The following is a 17244-nucleotide window of genomic DNA, read 5'->3' on the forward strand; positions in this document are numbered from 1 at the left end:
TGTATTTTTGTTGTAAATTACTTCTAGGATCAAACTCTTCTGTTAGAATGTATTGCTTTTATTTACTCATAATGATTCAAAATAAATCACTTCAACAAAAAGTCCATCCCTTCCAAAGCACTCTGGTCAGTGAGCCCCTGAGCAGAGAGGAGTGAGGGTGGAGGGCAAGAACTCATACCAGTATTAGGGATTCTGGTCATCTGGGTCACATTTAATCATGACTTTTAACCCTGTTCCCTTACTGGTTAATTCAAAAGCCTCTAGAGCCTTTTCCAGAGGAAACCTGTGGGTGACTAAGGGCTTGACATTCACCAACTTGGATGAAAGCATTGAGATTGCCATGGGCCATCTATGGAGAGAAAAAAACACATAACAATTAGACACACCCTGCAAGCATGGTCCAGGCCTCAAACACAATCATTAGCCTGCTCACATGACTAGTAAGTGACCGAGATGAGATGCAAAACTGAGTTCTTGAAGGATTACTTTGTCTACCCTACTACATCAGAGCTGCCTGTTCTCTTGCCTGAAACCACTGCTCACCTGTCCTGAAACGATCATCCTCTGAGGGTGGCAGGGAAGGTTGGAGACTGGCAAGGTACAGAAGTCTCACTCTGGCTATTTCAGCATCAAGGACAGGTCCTGAGGAACAGCTTAAAAGTTTTCTAAAGCTCTTGCTTTCCTACCCCACCCCTCTCCCACCTCCAGCCCAGGGCAGAAAGAGCCTGGCAAATGCCAGGAATCTGTCAATAAGCATTTATCAAGCACCTACGACAGTGCCAGGCACTGTGCCAAGTCCTGGAAAGAATAAAGGATTTTGAGTACAAGGACCTGGGTTCCAATCCTGACTCTGCCACTTATTACCTGAGTGACTTGGGTTAATAAGTCTCTGAAGTCTTCATTTCCATATATATAAAAGAAGGGATTTGACCAGATGATTTCTAAGGTCCCTTCCTGGTTTAAATTGGTGATTAAAAGATCTTGATTGCCTCCGAGTTCCATTCCAGTTCTAATCCTACAAGCCTACAAGGAGGCAGCAAAAGCAGAGGATGACAAAAGAATCTCCAACGAGGCTGGCTCAACAGAACAGGGGGCAGGGAAAAGCTGGACGTGAGATTACACAGTCAGAAGCCATGTGACCCGACTACCCCAGAGCTGCCTGCCTCTTTGTAAAAGTAACAAGAGTGCCAGATCACATGAATATAGACCACCAGTTTAAAGCTGGAAAGGACCTCACAAGTTATTGAGTTCAATCTCTTCATATACAAATAAAGAAACAGGCTCAGGGAGTTAAGTGACTTGTTAGAAGTCATACAGGTAATTCAGGGACACCTAGGTTCTCTGACTCCAGCCAGAATCTGTGTTCTGACAGCTCTCCTTTCCCACCCCATGAGATAGACAGAACAATAAATATTGATTATCCCTGGGATACAGATAAGAAAATGAGATCAAAAAGGTCCCCATGACTTTTCCACAGTCATACATATCATGTTTTAAGGAGAACAAAGGTCTTCATAAATATTCTCACTTTTATACATAATACATACATAAATACACACACATATGTGTATGTATATATTTCATACATATAAATGCAATACATAGAGATATAGATATATGAGATATATATAGATATGAATGAGATGTGTGTGTGTGTGTGTGTGTGTGTGTGTGTGTGTAATGACAACCCTGAGAAGTAGTGTTATATTATCTTATGACTGATCATGTAAAATCCCATGCTAACTTTATCATAATGTGAAATGAACATTTTACGGATAAAAAAAAATGAGGCAACAGAAGTTAAGTGACTTGCTCAGAGTCACACAACTAGGAAGTGTCTAAGGCAGGATCTGAACCCAGGTCTTCCTGATTCTAGCCTGCACTCTGTTTACTTCACTATCTACCTGCCTAGGAAAAAGGGGAGCTGAAACTCAAATTCTAAAGTGACTTCAAACTCAGTGTACTTTCCTACCGCACCAAGCTGCTTCTCTCAGGAGCGGATGCCTTTATTCCTTATATACAACACTCAGTTTCTCCTGCCTTCACTCCTTTGCACTAGCTGTCCCTCATGCTAGGAATGCAGTCTGTCCTCACCTCTGCCTCTCAGAATTACTTGTTTCCTTTACAACTCAGCTCAAGTAACAACCTCTAATGAAGTCCTTCCTGATCTCCACAGCTAGTAGCAAACTACAAGCTCCCTGAGGCGAGAACTGTTTCACTTTGGGCTCTGCATTCCCAGAGCCAAGCACAATGCCTGGCATAGCCGTTCTTAGTACAGTGCTCACTGACTGACGCTCTTTGGATCACTAATAAATGGGATCAGAGGCTAACTCATCTGTGAGGTCTTCTGGTCTATTCTCCTTGTCCCAAGAACTCTCCAGAGGCCAGTCTTCCCCAAATGACTCAGGGGATACTCACGTATTACAGTATCGAAACACGCCTCTGATGTCCACCTCCCGCAATGCTGCATGTACCAGGGGGACAGTGACCATGTCCTTTCCCAATCCTACAAGCACTAGGGTCCCACCAGAACGAGTGGCCTAAAAGGAAATAAAAAATAGAAAGGCAGAGATTACAAATGGAGACTTTTTTCTATTACATGGTAAGCGCTAAAGGACCTACAGTTAAAGAGATACTTTCTGCTCAGATTAGATGATTCCCCAGTGTCTATTTAAATACAGACAGGTAAAGTATAGAATCAGTGAAAACTCCAGAGAAAGGGGAGTTTTCAAGATTGGATCAATGGAACAGTTACAAAGATGCTGGTGAATTTACCTGCAATAAAGGTGCTCCACCACTACAGGACAATGACAACTCAGCTCACACTTACATGAAGAATCTGACAGTTTGCAAGGCTCCCTCTTCAGAATTACTCTATAAAGTGTCTATTGCAAAATATTGTGATTTTTAATCATTGTGTGCAATTCCCAATCTAGGAACTCCCTCCAATGATAAGATCAGCAACTCAGATCAGCATTTGCTTTTAGATGACTTGGTCAACCAACTAGTATATGTTCAGAGGCAGAATTAGAATCCAGGTCTTTCTGACTCCAATGGCCCCTCCCCCCACCTCCTACATGCTGCAAACATTATCATCTCCATTTTAAAGATGAAGAAACACAGCCTTCGTACAACAGAAATTTCAGCGTTCAGACTCAAAAGTAGATCTTTTGCTTCCAAATACAGGGCTCTTTCCTCTATTTAGTGCTGTAAATTTATAGATATGGAAAGAATACACTTTGGTGAGGCAGACACCTCCATGCCAAATGGCAAAAGCCAAGTTTGACCTTATTGTTGAGAATGCTTTGCAAGAACTATGATTAATAACAAGAGTGACATCTAACAACCTTCCAAAGTGTTACTTGATGACAGAATGTGAATTCAAGCAAGACCTCTCCAGACAATTGCCCAGACTATCCTCCTGTACATCAAAACCTTATCATGCCAAGCTCCAAGCCAACTGGCCAAATATTCCGGGTTGTGCATTATCTACCTCACTGGGCTGGTTGTGAAGACAAAATGAATCAAGGACTCTCAGAATTCAAAGCAACCTCAAGCCTAACCTAATGTAACCTATACACAAATAATATGGGATGGGAGCAAGCTTTGAAACACATACAGGGTAAGGGACGGCTATTAGAATTTTGTAGCCAGGTGTGGGTAGAACACACTTGCTAATGGGGAAGACTGATTGGGTTTAGGAATTCTAAGATGCTGGGGGGCTAAAGCAGATAAAGTGTCTGCACAAATTCCAACAGCAATGCAGCGAGTCACCAGGGAGAACAGGCCCACCAAAGTGCCTGTGGAAGGCCCAGGTCAGTAACACTTACATGCTGATCATTAATGGATGACTTAGCATAGTTCCTGGCACACAGCAGGCACTTAATAAATGTTTACTGATACCTCCCACCCACCTGAGCAAGATAGGGAGACTTAAATCTCAAGGAGAAAAAGAAGATAAAACTTTGTAGTATCGAAACTACTTTAAGTAAACAAGTTGTTAACAGACTGATAACTACTTTAAGTAAACAAGTTGTTAACAGACTGATGCTTTACGTCAACAAGCACATACTAAGAGCTTAAAAATGTTTATTTAATTGAAATCAATTCTAATCATAATGCTACTCATCATCATGGATTCTGAATTGCTCCTTATAGCCAGTTCCTTAACTGGGGACAATTTCCATGCTACATTAAAATCATCTCAAATCAAAATTATTCATCTGTAGGTGCTGTGCCTCACGGAATTTCATCGCACAGTTTGTAATCCTCAAACGCTTTCCTCTTGCTCTCCAGCTTTGGGTCACCTTTCTTACACTATCATTCAGGGAGTACTCGAGGAACACAAATGAATTATCATGGTGGTCTAAGCAAAACTTAATTAGGAAAGTAAATTGGCTCATGCGGCCAAAAAAGAAAACCTTAACCACCATTCTAAGTCCAGCTCAAACCCCACCTCCTCTGGAAGACATCCCCTGACCTCCCCTGTTGGGGGTATAAGCTCAGTTCCATGTGGACAGTCTCAGGCAGGTAAAGGTGAGGACTTCTAAACCTTAGAGTTCTCATGAGGCCCCCCAGAGAACAGCAGGGAATTGAGGTGTGAGACCGGGCTATCTCGTGCATTTCCGCCTCTTCCCGTGGGAAACGTGCTGGGAGAGAGCATCCCTGCCCTTGAGATTGGCCCAGGGTCTGAGCACACCTATTGTTGTCTAACAGGCACGGTATTCAGGTGCAAACTATGTGGCGGGAGAGCTTAAGTAGGGTCAGGAAAGCCTGAAGGCGCTCTTAGTGCTGAGGGGCCCTTAGAGGACAGAAGGCCCCTCTTCCCTCTCTCCTCTCTTCTCTCTTCCCTCTCCCCTCTCTCCCCACTTCCACTTCCATTTCCAATCTCTTACTGTAAGATCTTTGCCTCCTTGGGAGATTTCTCTCTCCTCAGGAAGAGTTCCCCCTGCACATGTAACCAAGACCCTGAATAAAGCCTAACCCTTGTTCGACTCTGGAAAGTCTCTTCTCTCATACGTTTATCCAGTTTGGCCAGCCGAAGACCTGCGATAGGTAAGGTAAGACTCGGGTAGCCCTTAGGTCTCTAGGCCTGGCACTCCCCAAACTTCACCCACCCTCCATTTTCCATAGATCACTGAACCTCACAGGTGGTAATAGATCAAAGGCTGTTATATTTTTTCTAATTGTTTCAAGAATGCGAACTTTGTCTAGTTGTCTAAATTGTAAGTACTACGAGGGTAGGGACCATGTTTTTTAATTCTTCTGTGTCCTTTTCATCCCCAACTCTTCATAAAGAGCACTAAGCTGTATGACTGAGAAAGTCACTTAATTTCTCTGTGGTTCAACTCTCTCATCTTTAAAATGAGAGGGTTGAAGCAGATGACCTCTGAGGTCCCTTTAAGCTCTAGATCTATGAGCCTACCAGGTAGGTAAGTAGCAAAGTGAATAACGGGGCCTAGAGTCTGGAAGACCCAAGTTCAAATCTGGCTTCATGACCTGAAGCAAGTCACTTCATTTCTGTCCCCCTCAGTTTCCTCAATTGTAAAATGGGAATAATAGTAGTATGCCCAAAACTAAGAGGCAGGTGAGGTAGTGGCATCTTGTGCAAATGAATGGATGAAGCACTTATTAAACACTTACTATACGCATAGCAATGTGCTAAGCACAGAAGAAATTAATACAAACTAAAAGTCCCCATTCTTGAGGAGCTCATATTCTAATGGGGGAGCAGGTTAGATGGAAAAACCTCGCACAGTCCTTAAGGGACATCAGCAAAGCAGAAAGTAATGTCTCTTCTTTAATGTCATAGGTATAAAACATATACACACAGATATGGGAATCATCTGCATTGAGATGATCACAGAACCTATGGGAGCTGATGAGATCACCAAGAAAGACAGTACAGACTAGACAAGAGAATAGAAAAGGGCCCAGGACACAGCCCTGAAAGACATGAACCCTCAGCAAAGGAGATTGAGAAGGACTAACTTGGACAGGTAAGAGATCCACGAAGTTCTCTGTAAGAGGTCAAGAAAGAATAAGATTGTGAAAAAGTCATTGGCAAGTATGAGGCAATTGGGTTGCTATATCTCCTAATATCTATGAGGGGAAAACCAAAAAGGAATAAAAGATCTCGCACAATAGACAGACAGAGACACACACACACAATCTAAAATAGACAGCAATCTAAGAGGGTAACTTTGGAAAGGGCAGTTTCAGTCACAAGATAAGGCTAGAAGGAAGATCAAAACCGGTTTAGAAGAGTTAGAAGCAAGTAAGTAGACACAGTGTGGAGGGTTTTCTCCCAGAGTCTGTCCATGATGAGGACGACTAGACACCTGATGATAGCCAGGATCAAGTAAGCCAGGATCAAGTCTCCCCTTACAAATAGGGGAGACATGGGCTTCTCTTCAGGGAACAGGAAGGGCTCATTAGATAATGAAGGCTTGAAGATGAGAGAGAGAGAAAGAGACAGATGACTTGTGAAAGCAATTTGCTGGAAAAGTTACTGGGGAATGAGATCAAGGCAGCACTCCAAGGAATCATCCTTGGCAAAGAGTGGGGCTATTTTTATGTGAGATTGAAACAAAGGAGGAAATGCTGCTCCAAGGGTTGGGATGGCCCTTTTGGAATAGAACTTCGAGGTTCAAACCTGAATGAGCAAAAAAACAAACCAACAACAACAAAAAAAACCAACCAAACTTCTTGGTTGAGAAATTCCAAAGAAAAAAAAATCCTCATTTTTCCTGTCAACGTTTCCTCCTTTCCCCTTAATACAGGGAAGGGCACCACAGCAAAGACGGACGTTGCAATGTTAGGTCTCAGCATTTGCCCACAGACAAAAGAATGCTGGGGCAGCCCCGACCTTCATTCTGTGGGTGTGACTTTTTCAACAAGACTCGGGTACAGAATGACATCAGTTCAGCTCCTGTTGCCCGGGTCACCTCTCCCAGTTGAGCATCATCTAGTCACTGCCTGGTAGGGAAGTGTTTGTAAAAAAGATCCATCCTGGCTACCAGCACAATGCCTCTGCCTCACCCTGAGGCGGCCATAGGATTCTATGCTGTCTGTCATGCGTGCTGGTCCTCTTTTTGACGTCACTCAAACAGGAGGCTCTCCATCTTAAGGACTGGTGATAGCAGGTTAATACCCCACCCATCATCCTTCCACCAGTTGAAAATGCCAAATGCTCCTAAATGCCCTAAGAGCAGAAGAAAGGACCTGGTGTTGATGCTGTCTCTCTCAGAATGTGGTATCTGGGAGTAGACTGTTTAGATTCCTTGAGGTGAAGGCTCCTACAAAATACTGGGTCTCAAATATAATAGGTGCTCCATAGCTATTTACTAAATGGCTGGGTGGTATAGTGGATAGAGCAGCTGGTCTGGAAGATCTAAGTTCAAGCCCAGCCTCAGACACTAACTGTGTGACCCTAGACAAGTCGCTTCACTTCTGTTGCCTCAGTTTCCCCATCTGTAAAATGAAGATCAAATAGCACCTACCTCCCAAGATTGTTGTAAAGTAGGTAAAATCCCTCTCTTACTACAGCACCTGGCACATAGTAAACACTGTATAAATGTTAAGATAGGATGATGAGGATGAGGATGATGATGACAAACCAAGAGAGGGGCTGGCCCTGCCTAGTCTAGGTGAAATGCACTGCTACTACACCAGAAAAGGTAGCTGCCCTCCCTGCCCAGCTCACGTAGACAGGGCAATTTCTTCTTGGGAAGGTGAGGTGAGCTCTGTGACTCAGAGAAGGAAGAAGGAAGTGTCAACTCCCAAAGGACAGCCCAGAGTCCAAGGTCTCTCAGTGATGCCTATGAATGATGCTCACCTACCCTCCACCTCTTCACCACAGGCCTTTCCTTCTTCTCTTTCCATGGTTCCCTCCTTATGCTCCAATTTTCCTTTTTGCCCCTTCTTCTCCACTTTCCATGCTTTTTCCTTTCTTCCCTTTTTCCCCACCTAGATATTGTTGAGAGGCCATGGGTTAACCCAGTGTTCCCCAGAGGCATTACTGACTCATTTCCTCTGGTGACCCTCAAAAGAAATGTCTTTGGATTCTTATCTATTCGAAGTCCAGGAAGAAGTTTTTTAGCAAACTAACAATGTTTGGAGAAGTTTGATTTTTTATGATTCCCTGTGAAAGACTTGCTGGGTGTGCTCTTACACTGAATAGTCATGGAGAACAATATCCCTAAACAAAATGAAATAGGAGGGGTAGAAGGTGCCATTCATCCCTGAGCCAAGTTGTGGTTTCCTCAACCCCTCTGATGCTCCCTTAGCCTCTAAAAATGGCTTTGTTCTGTTAAATAATATCACACTTCATATGTTCTAGATCATTATCATAATTATTCCTGGTCCAGACAACGACACAGGGAGCTCCTAGTGTGGAAACAATCTCTCCATTGCTGAAGATTAGCAGCTCCTCCAAAAACTGGCAGTCTTAGAGAGTTGTCCATAGCACTGAAAGGCTCAATGGCCTGCATATAGCTAGTATGTGTTAGAAAAAGAATCTTGTATTCACAACCACAAGAAAGAATGTTCCAACACTAATACTAGGAGAAATGCAAATCAAAACAACCCTGAGGTTTCCTCTCCCATCCCGAAAATTGGTACAAATGACAAAACAATGGCAGCAGTCAACGTTGGAGGGACTGTGGAATAATAGGCACAAGGGTGTGTTGTTGGGAGCACTGTGAAATGGTAAGAGGTTAGGAATTACACCAGTAAAATTACTAAAATAATGTCTACGTCCTCTGAACCAAAGCTTCAATACTGGGCTTATATCTTAAGGAAGTTATCAATAAGAAGTCATTCCTTAGACACAGCCAAAATATTTATAGCAGCACTTTTTGTGATAGCGAAGAATTGGAAACAAAGCAGATACCCATCCAGTGGTAGGTGAATATGATGAAATATTCCTGTACTCTATGAAATGATGATTGCAATGAACACAGAGCAGCATGAAAGATCTACATGAATAACGCATGGTGAAGGAAGCAGAGCCAAGAAAACAATACAAACAATAACCTCAACAGATGGAAAGATCGTACACCCAAAAAATCAAAAGCGAATAATGAAATTATAAAGATCCAGCAGGATTCGAATGAAGATATATGAAGAGACATCCCCAAACCACAGCTTCCTGGAGGTGAGGGGTCCACAGGCGTTATACATTTTGTATGTTTTTATATTTTTTCAATTTATCAATCAGTTATGTTGATTTTTACGTCTTTAAAAAACATTACTGGTTGTATGGCATGGCTCTCTGAGAAGGGGAGGGAAGGAAAGATACTGGGGATAGCTATGACGATGCAAAAAAGAGAAGATAAAAACCATTTTGTCTCATTTACTCTTCCTAACAACCCTGTAATTACTGTCCCCATTTTACAGGTAAATACACTAAAATCCAGAGAGGGTAACTGATGACTTTATGAGTCTCCCAAAAGTTTAACCCATAATCCACAACAAGTCAGTGAGGAAAATGAGATTTCTTATTAATGAGCTTTTCACTATGCCACGCTACCTGCAAATCAGCTGCACACAGTGTCTTGTTAACTACACAGAGCAATTAAAAAAACTGTTGTTCACTTTCTACTGAAATAAGACCAACTTATGATTCACTAAGCAGAAGAAAACTCACGTAGATGCCAGTCTGGATAGAAGATTCCACTCCAGTACATTCAATGGTGATATCTGGTTTCTGTTTGAGGAGACTTTCTATTTTACTGGAAATTTCCTGAGGGCTCTCCTTATTGATTTGGAGGGTCAAAGTGGCCCCACATTCTTTGGCTTTTTCCAGTCGAGAACCGTTCACATCTGAGGTTAAACAAAAGTAGCCTAATCAAACAAAGAAACTAAAAGCTGGATGGAGATAAAGGGAGAGGGGTAGCAGCCTTCATAAATGTATTCTAAATCCTTAATCATATTTTCTTTCTCTCTCTCTCTCTCTCTCTCTCTCTCTCTCTCTTCCTTCCTCCCCCCAACACACACACACACACACACACCCCTTATCAATCAATCTCAATCATTTATTAATAGGAGGACCAAAATGTAAGAAATGTCTCAAAGAATTAAACTGATGCAATGTGTTTTTTTATCCATAGCAATATTTTTTTTTTATCCATAAGGCAAAGAAAATACAGCAGGATGAAAAATTTTCCCAGTTAACATTATAATATCTGTTTGCAATGACTTGTATTTAAAGTATATTTGTATAGATAGGAGAAATTATAATAAATTATGGTAAAATTATTTTAAAAAAAATTTTGCATGCCAATTGACACACCTGGCCCTTCTAATGTTAAGGATTCACTGCATAGATGCCAGGCACTGGGCCAAGTGTTAGTGATACAAAGGAAGGTTAAAACAGCACCTGTCCTCCGGGAACCTACTTTCTAATAGGGTAGCTCTGACACTCCTTGAAACAGAGCTTGGTCTCATACAGCCATGGACTTCCTCTTAGGGCAAAGGTAGACACATTGCCAGCCTGGATTCTCACAGAAGGAAAAGCTCCCACCTTCAACAATACTCACGTGGTGAATCGAAAAGGGCTGATGCTGGGCTTTGCCTGGGCCTCATCAAAATCAGTCAAGAGGGAAAGCAAAAGAACATATCCCACCTCATACATCCATTTGCTATTATAATCACTATCCACAAGGATGACAGATTTCTTTCCCATCAAATATGTCTGAAGCAAAGAGAAACTGAGAAAAAGAGGTCTCACCAGTCACTATCACTTTCGAAGCACCCATGGCTTTAGCCACCAGCAAAGTGACCATTCCAATTGGTCCTAAACAAAACAGAAAGATTCTGTTCAAAACAAATGCCTAACATGTCTGACCTGTGTGCCTGGGAAGGGCAGATGGCTATTTTTCATGTTTCCATCTCTCATAAGAATCATAGGATCACAGGCTGAGAGCTTAAAAAAAAGAACTAAGGTCATCTTGTCCAAATTTCTCATCTAAAAGATAAGAAAATAGGCCTATGGACAGTAATAGGCATGACCAGAATTTAATCAAATTCCTTTCTAAAGCTACTGCTCTGTCTTTCGTTCCAAGGCAAGACATTTCTATTTTTTTCACTTTTTAAAAAAATTTTAAATTATTTTGTTTTCAGTTTTCTACAATCACTTCCATATATCTTAGATTTTTTCCCCCTTCCTTCCCCTCCTTCCCCCTCCACTCCCTCCCCAAGACGCGGTTCTACACTTACATTCATATTAAATACATTTTCACCTTTGTCATGTTGCAGAGAAGAATTAAAATGAATGGGAGAAACCATACAACTAAACAAAACATAACATAACACAAGAGAAGATGGTCTGCTTCATTCTGTGATCCAGTTCCATAGTTCTGGATGTGGAAGGCATTTTGCCTCAAGAGTCCATTGGGAATTTGCTGTGAAGTTAGACTAAGGCAGACAACATTTCTAACTACTTGTTGGAGGCTGTTTTGAGACATTTACAAAGATAAAAGAGGCTTCCAGAGTGGATCGAGTTAGTTCAAGCCTTCCCCCAGGTTCTCTAATGGTTTCTAGAGAGGTCTCAGAAAGCTCAGAATGTGTTCTTACTCTCCTAGAACCACCCCCTCAAGAACTGACTCCTGCTGCTGCTCAGTCTTGTCTGACTCTTGGTGACTCCATTTGGGGTTTTCTTGGCAAACATACGGGAGTGGTTGATTTGCCATTTTCTTCTCTGGCTCATTTTACAGAGGAGGAAACTGAGGTAGATAGGGTTAAGGGACTTGCCCAGGGTCCCACAATTAATAAACGTGTGAGGTCAGATTTGAACTCAGGAAGAGAAGTCTTCCTGACTCCAGGCCTGGTGCTCTGTCAATTGTGCCACCTATAGAACTAGTCAAATCTTCCCAAGTGGAAGATTCACAAACTAATAGGACCACTGAGGACCAAATCAGTCAATTTTTAAATTATTATAATTGCCATTAATATCCTTACCATTATTTAGGTAGTTCACCTGGGTTTCCTTGGCCTACTATGGTAATACCATTAATTAGCTACCCAGCATTCAAAAAATATTTCTCCAAAATTCTTAGCATGGCATCTCTCAAGATATTTTAAAATGTATTTTATAACTGGGTAAAATAATATATGCTATCTGAGTGGTAACATATTAGCTAGTTTAACACATTATCAGGGATTAGTTTATCAGATTATCATATTGACTTATTGCCACCCATTTTTACCTAGCAGAGAACAAAGTCCTGAGGAAACAGCCCATAGGACTGTTAAGTGTGGATGGAGGGGAGCTGAGTGGGGCTCATTTCAGAAACAAGAGGGCCCTAGAAAGGTTGCTTCTGGGAAGCCAAAGGCAATATAGAAGGAAGCACTAGGCATGTAGAAAAAGCTGCTCAAAGGGGATATAGGATTTAGGAAAGGTGGGGTGGAAAACAATCAGAGACAAATTGCACTTACTTCATTGCAATTTTGCCCAGGACCAGATCCTTTAGGAGGACTCCCTTCTCAATGTAGTCTCTACTGACTCCCATCCCTCAAAGCCCAATTTATGGCTGGTTATACCAAGAACCAAACCAGAATCAGTCACAACTTGGAAGCTGGGAGGGGAGGGTGTCAATACTTAAAACTGGAGATGAAGGTAGCACATAATAAAAACTGGGACCAAGTCTATTACATACCAGCTCCACACACAAGGACCTTGCTTCCCAGAGTGACTCCACCTCTCCGACAGGCATAGATCCCCACAGAGAGTGGCTCGACAAGGGCCCCTTCTTCAAGGGTGACATTGTGAGGGAGTCTGTGGGACCACAAGACACAAACACTTAGGGCTCAAGAACAGAATCTCCTTTTTCACAGATAAAACCAGCTGCAATTGCCCTGCCCTGGGAATGGTATGCTTGATTTGTCTTTTGTTGAAAACAGAGGCCCTTTTTTTTTATAGTTCTATTTATTGATTTTTAGATTTCAACATTCATTTCCACAAAATTCTGAGTTCCAATTTTTCTCCCAATCTCTCCCCTCCCCCCACCCCATAACACCTTGCATTCTGATTACCCCTTCCCTTCATGTGCCCTCCCTTCTATCACACCCCACCCTTCCCTTATCCCCTTCTTCTCTCTTTTCTCATAGGGCAAGATAGATTTCTATATCCCATTACCTGTATTTCTTATTTCCCAGTTATATGCAATAACAATTCTCAACATTCATTTCAAATACTTTAAATTCCAACTTCTCTCCCTTCCTCCCTCCCCACTCATCCCCATTGAGAAGGCAAGCAATTCAACATAGGCTATATATGTGTTGTTTTGCAAAAGACTTCCATAATAGTCATGTTGTGTAAGATTAACTATATTTCCCTCCATCCTATCCTGCCCCCCCTTTATTCTGTTCTCTCATTTGACCTTGTCCCTTCCCCAAAGAAACACAGGTCTTCTAAAGTAAATGGGATGATTCATTTCAGAAGCAGGAAGCCTAGCCATTTTCTGGCTGCTCAATCCCACTACAATCCACAAGTATATGACTTTTCTTCAATTGATTAAGCCAAATACCCCAAACTTTAGAGAGGTGAAAAGATGGTGTCCTTTAATATTTCCATTAGAGTAAAAAACTGACTAGCATAAGTACCCAAGCACTACTTCCACCCAACTCTTGCATGTGGGTAAGATGCTTTTCTCCACATGTAAATTATCTTTTCCTTAGACGATATAAATTTCTATAAGAAAGTATTTAATCACAGTTTCTCCCTGAAACCTTTTAAGTTTCAGGCAGTATCTTACAGAGGCAAGCCTTGTTGCATTGGCAATCAATTGACAAGCACTTATTAATCACATACTCTGTGCCAGAAGCTTTGATGAAACACACCACCTACTCAAAAGGAACTCCCATTCTAACGGGGAAGGCAAGAGTCCCAACTGTAGTGTGGACCTGAAGTCAGAGAAACTACATTTGAATTTCAGCTCTGCCCCTTTCTGTGTGACTAGACCTTAATTTCCTCATCTGTGTAAGGAGGGAGTTGAGGCTAGAGGCCCTCCGAGGTTCACCTCTAGTTTCAAATTTACAATCTTATTATTCTCTAATTAAAATTGCCATCTTTATCTCTCTCCTCCAACTTAGAAAAAAAGTTTTCGGGAGGAGAGACATATATTTCTTAAGTACCTCCTATGTACCAGGCACCAGTGCTCAATGCTCCACAAATATTATTCCCTTTGAGATTTGAGAAGAAAAATAAGACACAATGATTTGGCCACACGTTCATCAAACTCCACTTTTTTAGGTTTAGAAAGAGACAATCACGGATGGCCACAGAGGTTGTGTAAGGATTCTAAGAACATCAATCACTTTCCAGGCTGGAGGCAGAGAAAAACGACATAACTGGTATGGATTACAACCTTGCCAACAAAGACAAAGGGAGAATCAAACTGCAGCTGGCAGCCTACCACTTGCTAGGATAGGGAGAGAGGGGAGGGAGGTTTTGAGGCAGAGGACTTGGGTTATATTTCCAGCTCCGTCACTGACTAACCATGCCAGCTTGTTTCAATCACCTGAACCTCAGTTTCCTCATGCACTCCCTATCTCACAGTGTTGCTATGATGATCAAGCAAGGGAACATATGGAAAGCACTTTGTAAACTGTCAAGCGCCATATAAATTTGGATTATTGTTATAAATCACCATTCGCGGCTGCTTTTTTCTCTCTCCCTCTTTTCAACTCATTTGTCCTCCTCTTTCCTGTTTTGGATCTTGACCAGCGATAAGTTCTGATAGTTGACACCATATGTCTTGCACAGAGTGTGCACTTAGTAAAGGTTTTCTCAATAGGATTAGATTCATTTTGCTTCACCTGGAACAAGGATGCTTAAAAATCCCAAACCAAAATTCACGGAAGACAATCCAAAATAAAAAAAAAAAACAAAACATCCCTAAACTGTTCCATTACCTGAAAAATCAATTTATCCTTTTCTCCCTTTCAAACACACAAGCAAGGACAAGCTGATTCTTCAAAAGGGGGAGCATGCTCAATTAGTCAATAGGCCAGTCAACAAATATGAACTTCTGTATGCCAGGTAATTCCATTAGGGTGCTGCTGATATAAAGAAGTATAAACAAGATTCCCCATCCTAAAGGAGCTCACTACCTAATGGGGAAGACAACATGCCAGTAACTGTATATAAACAAGCTATATAAAAGATAAACTGGAAATAATCAACAGAGGAAAGGTACTAGAATTACGGGGGATCAGGAATGGCTCTGTGTACTAGAATTTTAGCTGGGGCTTGAAGGAAGCCAGGGAAGTGGGAGATGAGGAAGGAATGCATTGCATTGGTGAGGGACAAGAGAAAATGTCTAGTTTTGCTCGTGGAGCAGCAAATAGGCCAGTGTAGAAGGTTTTTTCCATTCTAAATTAAATGACCACAGATCAGGTCTGAAAAACTCATATAATCTCTCCTACCCTCATCTCAGAGTGAAAACATCAAGGGAATTGGGGGGTTGGGGAGTCGGGGTGGAGAAGGAAGGTTATTTAAAGAAATATGGCATTCTGATCAGTTTTCTTTTGTTCAAATAGGTCTTTCCTTAAACACAATATGGGAGAGGTCACATGATGAATTGGAAAGAGCCACAGACTGAGAATCAGGAGATCTGAGTTCTAGTCTCAGCTCTGCCACTAATGAGCTGTGTAATTTTAGCAGATCCCTTATGGGAGTTCAGTTTTCTCATCCCTCAAGAGAGGATGATGAAACAACCCAAGAGATGATCACTGAGGTCCCTTCCAGTGCTAATATTTTATGAGCTGGACTGAGAACCAGGAAATCCAAGTTTGAGTGCTAGCCCTGCCATTCACATAATCTCCCTAAGCCTCATTTTTCTTTATCTCTAAAATGCAGCTAATAGTATCTGAATTATCTACCTTACAGTTATGGAATGAGGAAATCACGCTGTCAATTTTAAGTCCTCACAGAGACATGAGATAGTATTATTATGATCATGTTTTATGTTCCAGCACTTTATGCCCTAAGGTCCTTTATAGTGGGGGTGTGATTTATACTCTACACTTTAAGTGTCTATATTCTAAATTCTAGCATTTTATATTCTAATTTCCTTTCCATCTCTAACATTCTAGGAGCTACCCAGCCATGCAAAATGAAGGAACCTGATGATGTCATCGTGAGGGCTCAGAAAATAGGGAAAAGGGACAGCAGAGTTCAGAATGATGAAGAAAACAGCAGGAGGGGGAAGAAGGAAGCAAAAAAAACCCCAAGTGAGTAGCATGATAGTGAGGCTGTGGTGGAAGGCAGGGTGCAGGGTTAGGGCTGGGAGAAGTCAGGTAGCCATCTAAGAGGATGGAAGGATTCCAAGAAACACCACCGTCATGACCCAACAAACACTTCCCTGATACAAACCTCCCTGTGGAACAGGTCCCTCTTGCTTACTGGGCTAGCCCTTTCTCCCTGGGCTCCCACGTTACCCCTGAATCAGATTACTTTCACAGACGCCTCTGACCATTTCTGGGTTGCTACTGTTTCTGCATTAGAAAAGGAGAAGTGGAAAGACTCTCTCCTAAGAAAGGAAGAGGAGAGGGAAGATTCTGGACTATTTTTAAAAAATAATAATAACATCTCGTCCCTCTGCTTCTTTGCAGAGGCAGGAGTCTATGGGTGTAGAACATCACATATCTCAGCCTTTTTTTCCAGATGTTGGTTAGTTTTGCTGACCTGGAGTTTTCCCCCCACTTTCTTCTTCTTTATTATAAGGGACTGCTCTAACTGGGTCACAACCACAACCTGAAATGTTGAGATTCTCCATTCCAACCATAACCTCCCATCGTCCCCCTCTCCCTCTGTCTTCCACCTCTGTGGCCCTTTCTTCATCTCTTCTGAGGAAACACCATCTCTCTGTTCTCCCAGGTCATCGCCCTGCTCTAGCCTTCCTTTTTGTTGTCGAGTCCTGACTCCATAGGTGGCTAGTTCAACTATCTGCTGCCCTCTTGTTTCCTTCACTTTGTAACAATTTATTTTTATTATTGGTGGCTTCTATTTGAGTCAATAAACATCTGTTAAGTACCTACTAGGTCCCAGTCAGGCACCAAGTCAGGGAGACTGTTTAAAAAACAAAAGCAAAGATGGTTCCAGTGGAAAGATCACCAGACTGGAGCACCAAGCCTGAGTCTGAATCCCTACTCTGCCAGTTACCACCTGTATGACCCCAGGTAAATCACTTAACCTTTCAGAGACTCAGATCTCTCATCTGTAAAATAAGAGTGTTGAAC

At 42.0% G+C, this 17244-nt stretch overlaps 1 protein-coding gene across 2 annotated transcripts in view; it reads right to left on the bottom strand.

The window, feature by feature from the left end:
* Positions 1–37: 37 nt before the first annotated feature.
* Positions 38–17244, bottom strand: part of SORD (sorbitol dehydrogenase) — a 56643-nt gene continuing 39436 nt past the window's right edge. For both annotated transcript variants that reach the window (XM_072625537.1, XM_072625538.1), the window contains 5 exons: positions 12660–12778; positions 10733–10798; positions 9650–9825; positions 2419–2540; positions 38–349 (listed from right to left, as the gene is read on the bottom strand). In XM_072625537.1, coding sequence (XP_072481638.1) covers positions 184–349; positions 2419–2540; positions 9650–9825; positions 10733–10798; positions 12660–12778 — 649 coding nt within the window. In that variant the 3' untranslated portion in view covers positions 38–183. The remainder of the gene's footprint in view (positions 350–2418; positions 2541–9649; positions 9826–10732; positions 10799–12659; positions 12779–17244) is intronic.

Source organism: Notamacropus eugenii, chromosome 7, assembly GCF_028372415.1.
Source record: "Notamacropus eugenii isolate mMacEug1 chromosome 7, mMacEug1.pri_v2, whole genome shotgun sequence".
Taxonomy (NCBI): domain Eukaryota; kingdom Metazoa; phylum Chordata; class Mammalia; order Diprotodontia; family Macropodidae; genus Notamacropus; species Notamacropus eugenii.